Source organism: Penicillium chermesinum, assembly GCF_028974085.1.
Source record: "Penicillium chermesinum strain IBT 19713 chromosome Unknown utg000005l:1.0-4115287.0:1.0-4118363.0, whole genome shotgun sequence".
NCBI lineage: Eukaryota > Fungi > Ascomycota > Eurotiomycetes > Eurotiales > Aspergillaceae > Penicillium > Penicillium chermesinum.
The window spans coordinates 1,155,439-1,174,249 of record NW_026695315.1 but is presented as its reverse complement, the minus strand read 5'-3'; the positions used below and the strand labels follow the sequence as shown (position 1 = coordinate 1,174,249).

Here is an 18,811-nt window from a genome sequence, read left to right as displayed (position 1 = left end):
CGCAAGACCTCCATGTTCGATTTGATCCTCTATTCTACGCCAAGCTCGAGACGCATGTCTTATCATAACCTATCTCGCCTTGGTGGGGTCTATCTTAAAGTCCAACAGGGTTCATCCACCACAGTCTTTATCACCCCTCCAAAACAAGGCGAAATACCCGCGCTTACCCGCCAGGTTCAGCGGTAGGATAATTTCCCCGGCCCTTTACATCCCCGCGATATCAGTTCCAAGGCGCCCACTGGTGGCAGATTTCGGGTCCCCCGTCATCGATCCGGGGATCACGGCTCCGCGCGGATAACATCGGGGTAATCGGGCTTGAAATACTACAATGTACAAATAACACCCCAGCGTAAGATATTTTCTCTGACATGCTGACTTTGACCAGACAACATGCTTGCCGAACCAGTGAAGTACCTCACGGTTGAGAGGGCTGCGGTGGATCTGGCCACCGTGCTCGCCGTCCTGGTACGTAGTCTTTTAGACCATAACACTTGGAGATCCTTTGTATTGGATTCGAAAAGTCCAGCTTGGGGAAATCTGACACTTTGGCTAGACAATTGCTTACGTCCTCTACAATCGCTTCGTTCATCCCCTCCGTAATATCCCAGGTCCCATTCTCGCGTCTATTACACCCTGGGTACAGCTTTATCATGGTCTAAGAGGTGACCGCCACCTGTGGCTGCACGCTCTCCACAAGAAGTATGGAAGCCATGTCCGTGTCGCACCGAATTTTGTGTCGGTGAATACCGCCCAAGGGCTTCACGACATCTATGGCCATGGCAAACGCCTTCAGAAAGCGGACTTCTATAATGGCTTCACTGCCATCAAAGGCGTGCACAATACCCATAACATGATCGACAAGACTCTTCATGGCCGGAAGCGTCGTGTACTGAGCCAGGCATTCTCAGAAGCGGCATTGAAGGGCATGGAGGATGTGATGCTGTTACATGTGCGGCAGCTCTGTGCCTCGCTTGCCGGATATGCAGCACACGAGAAGAATGTACCCGAGGGCACGGGCGTCGTGCGCAACATGAGCAACTGGTTCGGGTACCTTTCCTATGATGTTATGGGAGAGCTCTGCTTTGGAAAAAGCTTCGATATGCTTGTTGCCGAAGACAAGAGACATATGATTGGGCTGGTTGACCGAGCGTCAAACCGGCACTATCTTGTATGAGCCCATGAGAGACTCGGGAATTTGCCCCCCCCTGGTCCAAACACCCAGAGATTCAGCATTTATTCAGACTAACTTGTTCTATAGTGCGGACTTTGGATGCCCTTGGACCGCTGGCACCTCGATCAGATCTTTATCCGGAAACTGACCCAGGACCGCTGGAACTTCATCATGAACTCCCGAGTGGAAGCGAATAAGCGGGCTCAAGAACGCGCAGAGAAAGGTAGAGAAGCGAAGAAAGATTTCTTCTATTACCTGCTTAATGCGAAAGACCCGGAGACAGGCAAAGGACTCACCACCCCGGAGCTCTGGGGCGAGGCCAACGTCCTGATGATCGCAGGCAGTGATACGACCTCAACGACGTTGGCCGCGGTCCTCTTCTACCTGACACGTAACCCGGCCGCCCTCGCAAAGTTGAATCAGGAGGTGCGCAACGCCTTTGCGAGTGTCGAGGACATTGTCAGCGGCACGCAGCTGAATGAACTCGTGTACCTCAAGGCATGCATCGATGAGGCATTGCGGCTCGCACCGGCCGTCCCTGGCGCGATCCCCCGAGAGGTCATGCAGGGCGGCGCAGTCGTCGATGGCGTCCTCCTTCCCGCGGGAACCGACTGCGGCACACCTACATACTCGATCCACCGACAGGAGAAATACTATCGGGCAGCGGAAAGTTTTGTTCCCGAGCGTTGGATCGAAGGCGCGGTCTGCTCTACATCGACTGAATCCTGGACTACCACCAAAGAAGAGATCGAGGTAGCGCGCCACGCGTTCTGCCCTTTCAGTATTGGGCCACGTGGATGCATTGGCAAGAGCATGGCGTTCATGGAGATGCGGCTGACGCTGGCGCGCCTGGTTTTCTTATTCGACATGACTCTTGCAGACCGTGTCGGGGAGGATGCCGGGGGCCATTTGGAGCTGATTGATCATTTCACCAGCGCAAAGAACGGGCCTAACGTCGAGTTCAAGAAGGTCATGGGCGCACTTTGAGAAGGGGAAAATCATTTTGCAGTGAACCTAGGTTAATACATTTCCGGTCCGGGTAAGATAGTATCTCTGGTATTTCGCGTAAAAGATCGACATGGGATAGGATAAAGACTGAAGTCTCAAATGGACTAGCAATTCCCATCGTCCCATCTCACTATGAAACAAACACGGACTCGTATTCTCCTAACGAATACTGCGGTTTTGGTGACAGCCTTCAGAGCTGACAGTTGTAAGACGGTTTAGTCAGGACACGGTTGCACGTAGTCTTGGCATCCCCTGTAAGGCCTTCAACCTGGGCAGCTCCCACTGGTACTTTGTAAGGATGCGACGATGCTCGTGTCACCGCTGACCGTGACGTTCGTGCAATCAACCATTCTAAATGCGTTGTCCAATATCCTTGCCCAGCTGATCGACCAGCACATCAATAGTCCCGTGAGTCCGGACCACCCAAAAGGGCTCCTCTAGGCAGAAGCTAACCGCGTGTATAGAAACCCTTCTCACTGAACACGCTGGCTCTGCTGCAGTATGTTACCTACGGCATCCTGATTGTGCCCATCAATTTCTACTGGCAGCGCGCTTTGGAGGCGCGGTATCCGGGGTTCCCCACGCGCGCTGAAATCGCAAATGCATTCCGCTTCTCGGGGCGATCATGCTCGCCGGCTGCTCTGTTCAGAGGCATCCGCTCCTTTTTTTCCTTTGCGGTCTCGTCTCTCTTTACCAGGGATCCGGACGATCAGCTTCCTTCTCATAAAGAAAGGGAGAAAGACAAGGACTTATGGGCGCCGCGGGCCCGGCGCTCCGGTCTGCATTGTTTCGTGATGAAGTTCTTTCTCGACCTGACGGTTGCCTCCGGCGTGAACATTGTTCTTTTTGTTGTTTTGATAAATCTTCTCAAGGGTGAGAGCCTTTCCCGTACTTGGGAGCTAATTTTTATTGTAAGTCTCTTTTGCGCCGCGCCCCCCCCCCTTCTACCCCCTGTCTCCATATGGCGTGCCCCCGGGGGCACGCCATATCAGAATTGGCCGGGACTGACCTATTGGTTAGGATTTCCGTCCTATCATGAGCGCACGTCTCAAGTATCGCCCTCTCGTTTCAACTCTTATGTACACTGTCATTCCCGTCGATCGGCGCGTTGTTTTTGGGAGCGCTTGTGGTGTCATCTGGGGCGTCTATCTAAGTTTATATGCGGTGGTCTAACATTCCGCGACTTCTTTCCAATCTACGTTCTTGTGTCTTTTCTTGAGTGAGTCTTAATATTCAGCGCCGAAGATAATTTTAGATGCATGATACATCGTGCGAAAGGCAAAATGTAAATAATATCATTAGAGCTACCTGAGTGACAGCAGGTATCCGAGTCGTATAACACCAAGTATCTTCTTCAATCCACAGAGCCGGCTTGCTAGCCATCGCCAACTCGTATGAAAAACAAAGAAAGAAAAAATTAATATGCAAGGAAAACGCAGTTCTTCACCGCGCCATCAGCTTTACACGGCAGCTGTTTCAATCTTCTTGCCCTTGACGGAGATCCACTCCACAAAGATCGGCCCGATCAAGGACAGCGCACCCATAGCCACAGACACATAGAAAGTCTGCATAATGGCATCGTTATACGCAACAAGAACACGGTGCAGCATCGGACTCGGAACAATGTTACGAAGCGCGGTCGCACCGGCGGAAGCAAGCTTACCGGCATCAGCCCCAGGTACATTCCGGGCAATGTTATGGACCAGCTGGTTCTGGAACACGTTCTGCGCAACCGAGACGAAAATAGAGCCGCCAAGGGTCTGGGAGAACATGACGATAGCAGTTCCGCTGGGGACGTCTTCGGCTTTCAGCGCTGTCTGCGCGACTATCATCGGCTGCTGCATGCCCAGACCCAGGCCGATACCAAAGAGCGCTTGATAGCCAATCCACTTCGCGTGGCCGGAATCAGTCTCCAGGGTGGACAGGAGCCCGGCCCCGATGGTCATGATGATCGAGGAGAAAATCATGAAGGGTGTGTAGTATCCGCAGGCAGTGACGAGACCGCCTGAGAGAATTGAGATGACCACGACGGCGATGATCATGGGCAAATTCATGATTCCAGACTTCATGGGCGAGGCACCCTTGATGGCTTGGAACCAGATGGGGAGCTGGAGAACGAGTTAGCGTAGGCAGGTAGTTTATAGGCTGGGTTGAACGAACGTAGTAGACGAGAATGAAATACGCGGCACCGATCGCCAGTGCATACCAAGCGGCACCCCAGACATTGCGATTCTTAATAAGACGAGGTGGCACAGTGGCACGGTCCTGGCCCCACCATTGAATGCCGATGAAGATGATTATCAGAACGCCGAAGGCGACGAAGAGGCCGATAATTCGGCCATTGCCCCAGTCGTACTTGGTGCCGCCCCATTGCAGAGCCAAAAGCAAGCTGATGATGGCGGGGAGGAAGAACAGCGAGCCGAGGAGATCCAACTCCGCGATCTGTTCCTTCCAGCCGTTCGTTTGCTTGATTGCCTTGCCGGCCTGGAAGAAGAACAGGATGAAAACGAAGGTGACAGCGCCGATAGGTAGGTTGATGTAGAAGCACCAACGCCAGGTCAGCTTGTCTGTGAACGCACCGCCCATTCTGCGATGAGTTAGTCGAGTTGTCTTCAGTGGGCCTAGAGCCGGGGTGATAGGCCAACATACAGAGGACCAGTGACATTTGCAATTCCAAACATAGCGCCGATAAGGCCCGTGTAGACTGGGCGCTTGTCCAATGGCACACTCTGGGCGATGATCAAGATGGAGCCCGAAAACAAGCCCGCGGCTCCGAGGCCGGCAATTGCACGGCCACAGATGAGACCAACCGAGTTAGGAGTCACGGCGCAGACAAGAGATCCCAGCTCGAAGATGGAGAGAGCCAGCAGATAAATCCATTTGATGGAGTAAAACGTGTAGAATCTCCCAAACATCAATGTCACAGAGCAGGTTGTCAATAGGTAGGAGCTTCCATACCAGCCCACATCTGCGAGGGAGTTGAATTGATCTGTGATCTTGGGAATGGCTGTAGCGATAATTGTATTATCCTGAGTATTCCACGTTAGATCGAACCTTTGAAGGGGGATCAAAGTGGATTACATACAAGGGCCACGCAGAACACGCAGAGACATAAGGCGATTGTGATCAACGCCAGTCTCCACGCAGATGGATATTCCCCATCATCTACCGGTGTCCCATTCTGATTTTCATTGTCATTGTCATTCTCGTTCTTGTGTTCGGGAGTCGAAGCTTCCTTTGCCGACTCGCTCCTTGAGCTTGTAGGCTCTTTATTAGAGTCTTCGGTAGGAACTGCTTCGGGCAAGTGATCTGGTGCTGTCTCTTTATTCGTGTCGATTGGGTTTGGAGAATCGTGTCGTGGTTCATTTACTAACGTGCTCTCTTTCTCACTGGATGGCTTTGAATGGCTCTTTGATAAGTTCGATTGAGAACCTGTATCTGTATCGGACGATTCATGTTTCTCTGCAGTCTCATCTGCCTCCGGGGAGTCCTTAGCAGTGAACTTGTTGAAGAACGAAGCCATTGCGATCACAAAAGCGGGCGGGAGGGGGGCAAAAGGGAAAAGACTGAGCATGGAATAAGAGGGGGGACTGGATTGGATTAAAAAGTGTTCTGTGTACAGTCAAAGTGCAGGACTAGCTAGCTATTCATTGGTAACGCAACCGAGTCCTTTGTACAGGTCTCATCATGGGCCAGGGCGACCTTGCCGATGCGTCCAACGTGGGTTTACGACAGGAGCCAAGGTACCTACATAATCCCCTGTGAGCAGATCCTTGCAACCTGGCCATGTGGATCATGGACTTCCACGCCATTCTGCACCCCAGCTTGGGATTGGCCGCGCCAGTCCTGGGCAGTGCCGTGAACAGAAGTTGGGGAAGAACCGCAGCCAATCGCCGCCGTTGACAACGCCTCTTGGGCAAGGCACAAAAAGAAGATCACAAATGGCAAAAGATTCATGCAGCACTCGGACGGACATGACGCCAGCGAATAGGCTGAGTCGAAACTGCGTCTCAGCCGCAGGCCAGGCGGGGCCATTTCGGCCAGGAGACCATGCAAGGATGAGGAAGCTATTTATTGTACCTTGGCCGGCAGCAACTGATGAGAGTTCAGACAGGGGATGAAGAATGGTATCAATTAGTTGAGATCCCTTGCGCATCAAACGGAGGTCCCATGATTCGCATGGCCTTTGCGGGGTTTAGAGCCTGATGTTCCTGCTGGTTTTGCAGCTTGTCAGTACTTTGGACTGAGGATGCCCCGGAGATTTGCCTAGCGACAATTGTTGCACAAGGCCTTACGAACCCAACCGCCTTGTCAAACTGGCCAAACCAGACACTCCGAGGTGAAGAACTCGTACCATCAAGTTGGGTACCATGGAAGACGTCAAACTCGAGCTCATCAAACAAGGGGTTGAAATCTAAATAAGGGAGCCGTCCTCCAGGCGATCAATGCTCCTTCGCGGCCTCAGGCACACGTGATTCAGAGCCAAGCATTCATGCCTGGACGCCTTGGCGCCTGAGGTCTGAAGGTGGGGGTATGGGCACTAAAGATAAACTATGGTAAATATACACAGTAGATCCGAGGACCGAAAACACGGGTGGTGATATCGAGAGTCGATTTTTTTTTTTTTTTTTTTTTTTTTTTTTGGATATAGATTTTTATGCTTTCCTCTGCAGCTACTAGAGGATTCTCTTCTCTCTCTCTCTGTCCCCTGTTCATCAGCATCTCGTTCTCGACCAAGGTCCAGCCCTGGTGGGCCAGCCCTATTTCCCACTTTGGGACCGCTGCCTCCCCGCAGATACGAAAGTCAGCGCGTGGTTAATCACTCCACCACCCGACGTCCACCAATCTCACCATAGTCCTAACTGATAATCCATCAGATTGGGTGATATCTTCTCTCATGGCCCCTATCCTGGCCCTTCCCAATGAGACATTGGAGCGTATCCTCTCGTTCATTGCTTCCCCTGACCTTGCCCCTGATAGCGATGATGAAGACCGTTCCTTTAAGGAACCTGACACCAATTTCGTTCGCGAAACTCCCAAGGGGCGTGCGCATTATAAATTGCTTGAAGAGAAGGAAATCTGCCACAACACTCTTCGTGACACGTGCTTGGTCTCACGCCGATTCCGTGATCTAGCCCAGCCCCTTCTCTTCCGCGATTTCCAAGATGATGGCGATGCAGGGGATCTCACTAAAACGCTTAAATTCACCAAAGCTTTGTATCGCCGACCAGAACTCGGAGAAATATACCAGGAACGTTACACTGTCTCCGTATGATTCGGGAGAGTTCAAGTGGAAAGTAGACCTTTCATCCGATGATGTCGCGTTCTTTACACCGATCATTAAGGACATGAACCTGCCCGTTGCCGAGGAAGAATACTGCTTGAGGGCAATGAAACAGCTCGACGTCAGCTTTTTCACTACATTGCTAGTGAACAAAACACCCAATCTGCGTTGCTTAGTTTTACCAGCAGAGCACTTCTCCGCCCTCCCACTAGTTAGTCTTATGAAACGGAATCCTGCCATCTTGTCCACTCTTCAAAGTGTGTGGCTAGAGGTGGGTGATGCTCGATCGGATCGGGGCTGGTCCCTGAATAATTTCAAAGAACTCTTTACGTTGCCCAAGCTCAGACGCACTGTTGCGGAGTTCGCCAATCTCGTTGACTCGGACTACCCAGAGACCTGGACACCCGGGTCATTGCCGGCCGAAGAGGCAGTTTTCCTCAACTGCCATGCCGATGCCAAATCCATCACAAAGTTCATGAAAGCCTGCAAGAACCTCAAAGCATTCACCTTCAGGAACTTTGGTCTTAACCCGTTCTTAATTCGCGACACGACTGGGCTCGCCCATAAACAGTTCAACGCCAAGGATGCCGTTGATGCTGCGCTCGCTCAAAAGGATACACTGGAGCATTTCCATGTCGATTTTGCGCGGATGCCCGAAGACGTCGGGACTGCCGAGGACGTCAAACGGTATATCAGACGAACCGTCAAGATTAGCTCTCTTCGCCCCTTCACTGCTATGAAAAGTCTCATGATCCCTCATGCGGTTCTACCAGCTCACCCAAAGTTTCCTCCAAACATCGAAATGCTCGAAATTCATGACTGCAACTCGTCTGTTGTTGATATGGTTGCAGAGGTTGCCGCGGAGGTCAAGAAGGGCCGCTACCCAAACTTGAAGATATTCATGTGTCTGGCTACCGATGTCTCGCGGCTTGTGAAGCTTACCGGACAAATTGTTCCACCTGGGAAAACCCCACATGATATGATGATGAGTCTCCTGGACTTGTTCAAGGGTACCCAGGTGGACTTCCGTATCAATCCGTACGTCCTGCCCGACTTTGACTTATACGATTCAGACGAAGATGAAAGCGACGAAGATGACGACGGATCGTTCCCTCTTGGTGGTCCTGGGGGTGCTGGCGGGGGGCTTGAAGCTCTTCTTGGAGGCCTTCTTGGAGGTCGACCCGGAGTCGGAGGTGGCCCACCGGGCCCTGGTGGACGGGGCCCTATGCCACCGGAGCTTCTCGAATACTTCATGGCGCGGGCTCGAACAGACCCGGACTTTGCACATCTTTTCCGCTAAGTAGGTGGCGGGTTATATATCCGAGGATGATTGTATATGAAGCGGAGGGTCATTCACTGCAGAGTTACATTTTCAGGGACTTTATATCTAACATCGTGTCACATACTTCATCTATGAATTAATTTTCTCCATCCTAATCAACGGCAATACAGCTTTTGATGTCTGTCTACGCAGGATATTGTAGACTTTCCGTTTCCGCAGGTGAGGACGTATGTACAGCGTGGACCTTTATTGCCAATTATATGCTTTTGATAGATTTATGGGCGTTTCTAGCAAGTTTAAACAATGAAAAATGCATGCATCCGGATAGAACGCCTACCCAATCGCGGGATTATGGGCGTGTCTCCGTAAATCGAGAACAAAAGCTAATGATACATCCTGCCGGAGGACCAGGCTTGACAGACGAATGAAGACAGAAAGGGGATTCAGAGCCGCTGGTTCCGACAGGTGCCCAAACCCTCGGGGTTCCGGCAGCCGTTGGCTGCATAATGCCGCATGTGTTTCAGCCGATGCCTGTGCGTGGAAAATGGGCGATATGGAGGAGGGATAATTCGAAGAAGATGAACAGGAAGTGGGGCAGGGCCTCGGTCGTTAGACGATACTGATTTCAGCTCGGCGCAGGATAGTGGTATCTTGGGCATTGTTCAGTCAGATCAGAATTCAGCTCGGCAAAGCTGGATTGAGCTAAGACGAGAAAGAAAAGATCAACTGAAAGAAAGGAAGACATTGGACACGTAAATCGGACATCAGATGCAATCGTTCAGGATCATTTCCCTTCTTTCTGTTGGGGATTCTGCAGGGTCTCGTCTTTACTGGCAACAAGGGCGATCAAAGCTGCTCCGACACCACTGCCATCCTTAGAGATACCGATTCGGATCTTCTTCTCCCCAGCAGGGCCAACTTCGGTGACTTCCCGCAGAGCATCGCGTATGTACCCCTCGAAGTTAGGGTAGAACTCAACCAGACTTCCGTCGACACCCACGTCGACGAGCTCGTCGGTCTGGAGCTTGCCGGTGTGGATCAGAACAGCAGCGATGGGAACGGCGCTCAGACGGGCTGCACGCTTGCCGATTGCGTGTACCAGAATCTTGACGGCCTCGCACTCTTCATCACTTGGGTTCTCAATCTTGAGGTGGTCCTTCAGAGCGGCCTTGACCGCGGGATAATGCTTTGCGGTATCTTCCTCAACCAAGCTCAACAAACTAGTGTCCAGACCCCACTGGCGGAAGAATTGAGAGTCGGAGGGAGAGAGACCTTGGAGGTTTCGCTAGGCTTGAACAGGCCGATTTGAGGGTCGTTGTGCAGGGCTAACAGGGCACGTCGTAAGATCTCACCCAGAAACATACCCGAAACTCGCTTCTCGAACATCTGGATCCCAGGGTTGTTGCTTTCCTCATCTAACTGTCTATCATAGATGGTGTCAGGCAGCACGCTCAGCTGGTTGTCGAAGCTACCCCACTCGGCATTGATGATCATCTCGCCGGTGGATTTATCGTAATGCACATCCTTCATGCTGTCCAGCTTGGTAATCTTCTCAATCTTCTCCAGGTAGGCGCCATTGGTTCCAGTGCCGAAAATACCACCCAACAGGGTCCCGGTCTTGCCAGGAGAGGTGTACGAACGAGCCATGAGGGTACCGACGGTGTCGTTGACCAGAGCGGCCACCCGCACGGGCAAATTTAGATCATCGATCGCAGACTGGAGCAAGGCGCACACATCGTGGCCGACAGCGTCGGGGATATTGAAGCCCTTAGTCCATCGAATGAGCGTGCCGGAGTTGATTCCAAACTGGCGCACCGGGAAACTGAAGGTGAAGCCAAGATCGAACAGGTCTTCGACAGCGGCATTGTTTGCACGTCGACGCTGGTGGGCTTCAAAGTGGTCGTTGTGATGAATACGTAAGAAAGACTCGATCTGGCGGGCAAGGAAGGTGAAAAGGTCTTTCGAGGTGCCGGAGGCCATGAGTTCCCGGGGGATCATGATCTTAGACTGGGTGAGAGAGAAAGTGGTATCGCCGTGAAGTTGCACAGAACACACGCGAAAGTTCGTCCCGCCGAGGTCAACGGCCAGGTAGAGACCCTTTTCGAGAACGTGTCAGTATACTGATGAGCCGTGGAATAGTGCCCAGGCGTTGCTACTAGACAATCCTCGAACACACCTTTTCCGTGCCATTGGGCACTGCGGTCACAAAGGTGGGAATCTGGCTCAGAGTGGTGTTCTCCTTCGCCAAACCCTCGTCGGCCTGGCGAATGTACTCGGCAACCCCGCGACGGACTTGCTCAGCGGGGTAGTCGAATTCGCGCGCAATGCGCGTAGCCTCGACTAGCAGCGCAGACATGGTGGGGCTCCGCGTAGAGAAATCTAGAAGAGGAAGAAAGAGGAGTGGAAAAAAGAAAAGCAGCAGCACAGGAAAGGTCAAGGTAGAAATTATGGAAAAATGTCTCACAAGGAGAATAAAACAGAAAAGTCTAGTGGTGGGGGGAGAAAGGAAAGGTAACGGCCATGAGGTCAGACACTTAACCTTGGCAGTGCTTGATGCGGGACGCCAACCGCGCCAACTATTTCCAACTCTTTCCACCAAAGAAAACTCGCGGGTTCGCCGGGGATTTCCATATGGCCCCTCGGCTCGATTGCCTGCGTAGTTGAGCACGAAAGCATGAAAACATATCCTATTGTCACTCCTCGATCCGGGGCATATTTCTGTAAACGTGGGGAGGTTATCCCGTGAACGGTCTTGCGCCCTACATTCCTCATGGTAGTTACACTGTCCGGGGTTCCGTAACACCTTTTCGGGACCGTTGCGGCTTTTTTCGTGGCGTTCTGCCGTCTTCTAATGACCGCATGTAATTCTTGCCTTGAAACTATGGAGAAGTTGTGGGGAATAGGCAGTGGTTCTCCATGGCGCGGCTGGACTTCACCGGTGAGCGACAAGAGGTTACGGCGGACGGAGGCCGGGGACTGCTAATCAAAAGAGACCTAGTCCATACTAGTTTGTATGTACTGGCAGCGTTGCATGCAGGTGCACGAGCCCTGCGGAAGAGCCAAGCAAGTGATGACGATATTTTGAGCCTTTCAAAGCGACATTTCGGGCTCGGGTTGGAAGCGCTGGGGCCGAGAAGAGCGGAATGCCGAGTTGACATTCGATCCATTCGGGCTGTGGGCGTGTGTGGGCGTGTGAACGTGGGGCTTCCAATACTCTCCCATGAATTCCCCAAAACATGAAAGCCCTGCGCCGTGTCATGGCGCCTAGGCTTTATACCTTGCCCCTTACCACCCCCCTAAGGCCGGAACCCCCTATCTGGAGCCTTCACGACATCAACTGATCTGCTATATATATCAGGCGAAATTGGATTTGGAGGCCAATTGCCCTTAGCCTCGCCCCCCATTGAAGGACATCTATGCAAGAGCCTGTACTGTGCTGCATAGGACTGACGCGGAGAACGCGGGAGAAGAAATCTAAGCAATACTCTCAAGTCATAGAGTTGCTTCAGGAACAAGGGCGAGCTCCGCGCAAACATACTTTCTGGCGAATATTTAGTTACTTGTAAATTTGCCTCACACAAGTCCCATTAGCTCGCGGCACCTGGTACCAGTATCGGTAGTGTTCAGCAACTGGTACTGAAGTAGACCTTCGAGTCATTATGTGTCCTAGCCCTCTTGTTTTAGATCTTCCGGGTACCTCTGATTCATATGCTTCTTAGAGGAGATTTCGCGCTTCCTCTTCATCTTCCGCAACCTCGCTCCGATCCATACGAGTTTCGACAAGCTTGGGGACACGGAAAATCATCTTCTCCTAGTTAATACCAAACCTGTATAGAGACGCATCATTACAGACCGCGGTCATATATATGGCTGCTGGACGAATACGATTCTCCATACTACTCTTTAGAAGCCGGGGTGTACTATGTACGGAACTAGTAAGTTCTATCGGCTGTCTTATTTGCTGCACGCTTAGAGCTTGGATGGGTAATACGATTCAATAGCTGTTGACTGTGCACTGGAAGGTCTTCTCTACAACGGTGTCTCGATTGAACCGCGTATGGCTATTTGATAAGGCCAGTTCCTGTATCTCAAGGGTCAGAAAGAGGGTACTACCGCACGACAGCGGGCTCCGAGCTTGACAAATTCATCGGATAATCCTTCGCGCTGGGCATCTATGGAAAGCGGCGAGTCTTCCTGCCATCGCTCTGAAGTGATGAGAGTACATATTCTGCCATTAGATGGCGAGAGCATTACCAGAAGAACCAGGCCAGCTTCAGAAATACGGTAATTAAACATCTCTAGGGAGGGGGCAACTGGAGAAGAAAAGCGATACAGGAGACTAACCCGGGGGAAAGAGAATCCAGGGGGGGGGGGGGGAAATCGGAAGAGAGAGATAGCGAGTAGTTACGGTTGGAGAGTTGCGGAGAAGAAAACGCAAAACCGAAGGAAAATTTTGCTAGGGTCTGGAGAAAAAGTCTGAAAAACTATTCCTGGTGAATAAAACTCATTCCTGGTGACAGACTCCTTATGGTCAGGCAAACGTGACCAAGTCCAGTCCAGCTATGACTCGCGGGTAGAATTAAGTCTTGGATACAAAGCCAAGCTCTCCCACTGTTGATACAGTACTGGTACCCGAGCCCAGTTCACCCGAAAGTCAACGCCCAGTCACTGGTTGACCTTGGAACTATGGCTGGTGCATATGACAGCCAAACCATACTTGCCAGGGGTTACCCCAACATGTCTCGCTTCCGCGTCTATCATAGAGCTCCAAGGAAACAAGCCCCGTGGCAGAAACGAATGATTTCTTCTTATTTGATCCCGCAGCTTTACATATAGAGAATGTGTTACCTAGTTAGCATCCCCTCACCTGGACGCCTGGGCATTCTTGGTGGTGCTTAGTCAATATGACGATCTTCGGCCGAGGCCTGCAGACGGTGGATCCCAGGCCCAGTTACGTACGTACTCCCCCTGCAGGCCCGGGGCCTGGGGCTTGACTTTGTACTCTCGCGATCTCGCGACCTCGAGTCTATCATTATCGCCAGTCTCTATCAGCCTCCCACGTCCATGCTAGTTGATTGCTGACAAGCCACGCCTCCTGTCACCCTGACAGGCGTGGCAGAATAATTCCTGCCCCCCGTTTCACACGTCATCGAGACAACGCGACCTTGATCACAGCTTTTCGATGTCGCCCGCCGATGAGCAGAAGCTTCACGAAGCGTCTTCGGACCGGCACAATCGCGCTTACAGGGGCTCCCTCCGCAAGGGAGCGCTGCTGAGCGATGGACGGACAAGCGGGGAGCAGCTGGACGGGGCGCGGGCGACGTCGAACCCGAGGAGGACACAGAGCTCGGGCGGCTTCTTATTAGACTCCTTGCCGCGATCAGGAAGCACTCGTATCACTGGTGCTCATCGGGCTCGCCCCCCAGAGCCAGCGGGGAAACGAACGGCCGAAGCAGATCTCGTGGTCCCAAAAAAACGTTCCCGTTTGCCATGGAGTCGCCATAAGGTATCTGCCTCTGAATCGTCGCCCGCCCAAGGATCTACCAAGCAGACGCCGACCCCGCCTCCGGAAGATGAGCACTGGAGGATATCCTCCAGTGCAGACTCGCCGGATTCACAGCAGAATGCGCGCGGCCTTGGCCTCGATGCAGACTCCATAAAAATCGTGAATTTGGCTCTGAACCTGAACGAGTCGCGAAGGAAGTCTTCGGGACTTCCGCTAGGCCCTGCATCTCGCAGGTCGGTATCTGTGACACAGCCTGCTGCTGTTGATCGCCACGTCTCTCCTTCTCCTAGGATAAACAATTCTTTGGGATTTTTTGACGACCAGAACCCACGAGTCACGCCACCGACCGTACATTCTCCAGTATTGGAGTTCCTACCGGCCACTGCGGTCCACGACAACCGCGCGTTTGAATGCTCGAAGAGCACTCTTGCGCGAGCTGAACGGGCGCGTCGACACTTCGAACTCTTCCATGAATATTTACGACTACTTCCACTACTACCACCCCTACGAAACCCCGCTCCTTCAGAAAGCCCGGACTCTCGCCCATCAAGTTCCCAGCCTCTCACAAACCGAGAATACAACCCCCTCCAGGCTATTCGAAACCGCCGGGTAAGATACCGGGAGAAATGCCACCTCGACGCAGAACGGGAGGGATGGTATGATGCAGATAAAGTACACGATTGGGTCGATGCGATCGAGGAACAGACTAGGTCCAAGATATTTGACGACAAACAATCTATAAAGATTCCTCCACTGAATTCAGACTACCATCGACGGTCTGATGGAGCCGGCGGTGAGCTTGACCAGCTAGCGGGCTCTCCGCCGGCAAGCCTGACACGCGGCAGTCGTACGAACAGCATCAAGGCTCCACATCTGGGCCTTGACTGGAAGATCTCCCCTGCAGAGCTTCTGGCCGATGCCGCATGGGTCGAAGATCCTGTGAACAAAGCCAAAATCGTTGACAAAGAGGGCAACCAAATCTACCCTAACATTGCAGAGCTCGCTAAAGTGGATACGAATGCAGAATCGGCGCGGAAAAAACGATCCTCTCTCGAAGTTGGGCGTCCGTTTGATGATTTATCGTCTCAGCATGCTTCCTTGTCGAGTTCTCACCCGGTTACTTCACATCCGGCTTTGGGACAAGAGTTTAAAAGTGTTGGCAGAGGGCGACAGAAGCACAGACTTCGAAGCCACTCGCACAGTCTGCGAAGCCAGAGCCCTTCCAGTTCCCACAAGCGTTCTCGATGGGACAAAGTAAGATTGCGCGCTGGAAGCACTTCGAGCGAGTCCAGCAGTGACCACCAGAGGTCTCCTGGCAACAACAAGCATCAAACTCTGGGACGTTTACGAAGAGAACTCGAGAAACTCCCCCATAATACCCACCCTGATCGATCAGTATATCGAGGCCCTCAAATGAGCCCTCCGGACGCGACGGGAGCTGATGCCGACCGTGGCCGAACCCGTCCAGCCCTGCCGCTTTCTGACAGCACCAAATCCAATTACTTCAATCGAAAGGCATCCTTTTTGTCTACTGGAAGTGTCGACGATCGCTACAACCCGAGAATATCGTTAGACCATGATAGTACCGCAGCAAACTCTCCTTCTCAGCAAGCTGGCTACTTTCCTAGCATTGCAGTTAATCTCTCTCCGCCAGCCACCCGAGACACTTCGCCAGCCAAGAAAGGCTTGCGTCATAAGATTGCTTCCCGTCATGAGCGAAGCAAAAGCAAGCAAGGGGAACGAGACGCGAAAAAGCATGATGAAGAGGAGCCCGTCGAGACAGTTGCGCAGGACCTATTGCCCCAGCCTAGCTCTGCTGATCAGCCTGCAAGGCTTGAACCGAGCCCTTTACCAGACGTAGTGTCTTCGTCGTATCATGAAGACCCTGATGCTCCCGATGTTCGCCGATCGGAGAGTTTCCGAGCAAAGAAAGGGCAAAACGGCCCTGAGTCTAAGCTACGAGGTATATTCAAGGGTCCGGGGCGGATAGCAGCAGTCGTTGGAAATGAGGTTTCGAAGGTCGGAGACCTTATCCTAAAGAAGGAGCCTGTCCCCGACGGTCGGAAGTCATCATATCCGACTACTGCCGACTCCGATACCAGTGATTCCTCCGATGACGAGAAACGATCAGAAAAACGTTCGGGGCCCAAAGCCCTATTACGCCGCCTGCCTACACTTGGGGATGAACCGAGTCGGCCTCGCCACATCCGTCGAGATTCCGACAAGGGTTCCTCGCGCAATCCTCTTCCATCACTCCCTACCTTTACATCACCGCTTCGACAAGATGAGGGCCCCGGATCCTCCGAGGCGATCGACCAGGGGAGTCCGCGTGAGCGCGGAAACGGTTCTCGAAGACTAGATGAGCACAACGAACCCAAGAGGAAGCCGCTCTCTCGAGCTGAAACCTTCGACTTTTCCTCGTCGTTCTACGCAAACCGTGACAGGCTCAGAAGTAACGACATCCACGTCGCATCCGCTGCGTATGGTCTGACCCGGCCCCCTGTCACTGGGTTAGCGCAAGCCCGCGCCTCGCCTGGCCCCCAAGCGGAGAGGAAGGACCCTTTATCACGCGCATGGAGTATTTCGGGCCGTTCTCTCAAAGCACAGAACGACTCGGGCGTCCCAGACAAGCCCGAAGTTGAACGAACCCGCGCTCTTTTTCTATCGTCCGGAATCAAGGCTCGAGAAATTATAAGGCGCGCTCGCACCCCTCGAAACCCGCCTCCGCACTGGCTTCAGAACAGCATGGGACCACACATCTCTATACCTCGCGTCGAGCGAATCGACGAATTCGACCTTGCGGCGCAGAATTTACTCCGGCGGTTCGAAATGACCCAATACAACTTCCAGCAATCCATGCACCGCTTCGTGACGACCAGTTCTTCGCCCCTCCGTGCGCAGCTGAAAGAGCTAGAGAATCTTGTCAACAAGAGTCTCACGCCGCGTGTGCGCGCGACATCCGACGAGGCCGAGGCTCTCTGTGTCCAGCTGAACACTACTGGTACGCTCGCCGTGAAGTCCCTCAGCGAAGCCCTCGATAGAGGCGTGCGAAGGCGTCGACGCCGTATCCGGTGGGCCCGTCGCGCTGGATTCGTTGTCCTTGAGTGGGCTCTTGTCGGCATGCTCTGGTGGGTTTGGCTGGTCGTAATGGCCTTCAAAATTGTCCGCGGTGTCTTCCGCGGTGTTATCTCCGGTGCAAGATGGATTCTGTGGCTTTGAACCAAGCAGTCTCTGATTATGGCCTTTTGGTTTTTACTCTAATGCCCCTAGTATTATGGCCTCTTTTCTTTTCTTTTCTTTTCTTTTTCTTCTTTTACTGTATTGCATAGCGCATACCCTCCCACGACCGCATTCTTCTTTTCACAGGTTCATATTTATTTTTAATTTTTACGGTGTATATAACTAGATTGGCTGTGTTGCTTTCTTGCAATGATAATGTCATAATTCTCTAAATGATTACCAAGTTTCTTCTTCTACGAGTGTTCGGCTATCTATTAGGCTGATACTTAAGCTTTATGGACGTAGTTTCGTCTTTTTAGAAGGTATGCCAGGTTATTCCGAGCAGAAGATTTGATGTGTTGTACTAGTAGGACCATTTGCGACCCCCGCTGGATCAATAAAAATCTTTTTTGTCAAGTTTAACAATGGGATTGTACGCTAGATCACCTTTGGAAGTCCTCTCTCTTGCTGCCCACTGTCTTGATTCCGGACGGGTCAAGAATACGCACGATCTTTGTTTTGGATTGAACCCAAGCCAGAAAAAAGAAGAGAGGAGAAAAAGATTCAGCAATTCCATTGTTCCGAATTTTATGTCGTTTTGTCGATTTTCGACTGGTCCTAGTGAGTTACGAAATTTCTCTCTTTGAAATTCTTTCATATAAGGAGGTTGTTCACGGCACCCAATGTGGTAGAGCTTTGACTCGCCCAATATCCATGGTAAACTATAAATATCCCTCCGCTCGCATCTTTAGAAAGATGGCAAGTTACAGATCCTTGCATCTCTCTAAACACAACAAAAACTATTCTCGGCTACAATAGCATCAGTTACCCCATATAATGAGCAAATCCAACTTCAAAAAGCCTAAGATCCACCCCCCACACCCAGCACGTTACCCAAAGCACAAACGCTTCATTTTTTGTCGACACTGCTTGGCCCGAGTCGACAACGAAGGGAAAGCACATGGTGCAGCTACCCCTGTGTATCCCCTTCAAACTGTATTGCACGGCAGTCCAAGGCGTCGCCGCGACACAGAGTAGCCTATGGGTTTTCTGGTGTACATTCCATGGACTATTAAGATACGGAGATGGTAAATTTTCATTTTGCTAAATAAGACATTTGCCCGTTAATGCCCGGTCATGCAACGAATCGATCAAAGATGCAAGCCACTTTTCTTATTACCCAGCATATGGTTTATGAGCCCATCAGGCTTCTGGTATCCTTCTAGATTTTTCCTCTAGAAAAGTAGAGAAAATTAGACATTAGTATGAATATGGCTGCCCTCGAGTCTCTTCTTCGGCTATATGGCTTATTCGAAGCCTAGGAGCCCGCCGCGCAGGGCA

General features: G+C 52.0%; 8 protein-coding genes across 8 annotated transcripts; 4 read left to right on the top strand and 4 right to left on the bottom strand.

Annotated features, from left to right (window-relative positions):
- Positions 1-390: 390 nt before the first annotated feature.
- Positions 391-2,158, top strand: N7468_006594 (cytochrome P450; the record flags this gene model as incomplete). The annotated part of the gene is made up of 3 exons (XM_058475890.1): positions 391-465; positions 554-1,168; positions 1,259-2,158. The coding sequence occupies 3 exons, from the start codon at positions 391-393 to the stop codon at positions 2,156-2,158; spliced, it is 1,590 nt and encodes a 529-aa protein (XP_058328780.1).
- Positions 2,159-2,485: 327 nt separating this feature from the next.
- Positions 2,486-3,352, top strand: N7468_006593 (Mpv17/PMP22 family protein; the record flags this gene model as incomplete). The annotated part of the gene is made up of 3 exons (XM_058475889.1): positions 2,486-2,587; positions 2,644-3,090; positions 3,200-3,352. 3 exons carry the CDS (start codon positions 2,486-2,488, stop codon positions 3,350-3,352), a joined length of 702 nt encoding a protein of 233 aa, XP_058328779.1.
- Positions 3,353-3,639: 287 nt separating this feature from the next.
- Positions 3,640-5,702, bottom strand: N7468_006592 (MDR family MFS transporter; the record flags this gene model as incomplete). The annotated part of the gene is made up of 4 exons (XM_058475888.1): positions 3,640-4,287; positions 4,340-4,766; positions 4,829-5,208; positions 5,265-5,702. 4 exons carry the CDS (start codon positions 5,700-5,702, stop codon positions 3,640-3,642), a joined length of 1,893 nt encoding a protein of 630 aa, XP_058328778.1.
- A 270-nt stretch (positions 5,703-5,972) lies between these two features.
- N7468_006591 (uncharacterized protein) lies at positions 5,973-6,335 on the bottom strand (the record flags this gene model as incomplete). The annotated part of the gene is made up of 1 exon (XM_058475887.1): positions 5,973-6,335. The coding sequence occupies one exon, from the start codon at positions 6,333-6,335 to the stop codon at positions 5,973-5,975; it is 363 nt and encodes a 120-aa protein (XP_058328777.1).
- A 741-nt stretch (positions 6,336-7,076) lies between these two features.
- On the top strand, positions 7,077-8,763 carry N7468_006590 (uncharacterized protein; the record flags this gene model as incomplete). The annotated part of the gene is given in 2 exon segments (XM_058475886.1): positions 7,077-7,448; positions 7,465-8,763. 2 exon segments carry the CDS (start codon positions 7,077-7,079, stop codon positions 8,761-8,763), a joined length of 1,671 nt encoding a protein of 556 aa, XP_058328776.1.
- A 766-nt stretch (positions 8,764-9,529) lies between these two features.
- glkA (glucokinase glkA) lies at positions 9,530-11,101 on the bottom strand (the record flags this gene model as incomplete). The annotated part of the gene is made up of 3 exons (XM_058475885.1): positions 9,530-9,982; positions 10,018-10,842; positions 10,922-11,101. The coding sequence occupies 3 exons, from the start codon at positions 11,099-11,101 to the stop codon at positions 9,530-9,532; spliced, it is 1,458 nt and encodes a 485-aa protein (XP_058328775.1).
- A 1,739-nt stretch (positions 11,102-12,840) lies between these two features.
- On the bottom strand, positions 12,841-13,041 carry N7468_006588 (uncharacterized protein; the record flags this gene model as incomplete). The annotated part of the gene is made up of 1 exon (XM_058475884.1): positions 12,841-13,041. The coding sequence occupies one exon, from the start codon at positions 13,039-13,041 to the stop codon at positions 12,841-12,843; it is 201 nt and encodes a 66-aa protein (XP_058328774.1).
- An 886-nt stretch (positions 13,042-13,927) lies between these two features.
- On the top strand, positions 13,928-17,470 carry N7468_006587 (uncharacterized protein; the record flags this gene model as incomplete). The annotated part of the gene is made up of 1 exon (XM_058475883.1): positions 13,928-17,470. One exon carries the CDS (start codon positions 13,928-13,930, stop codon positions 17,468-17,470), a length of 3,543 nt encoding a protein of 1,180 aa, XP_058328773.1.
- Positions 17,471-18,811: the final 1,341 nt, after the last annotated feature.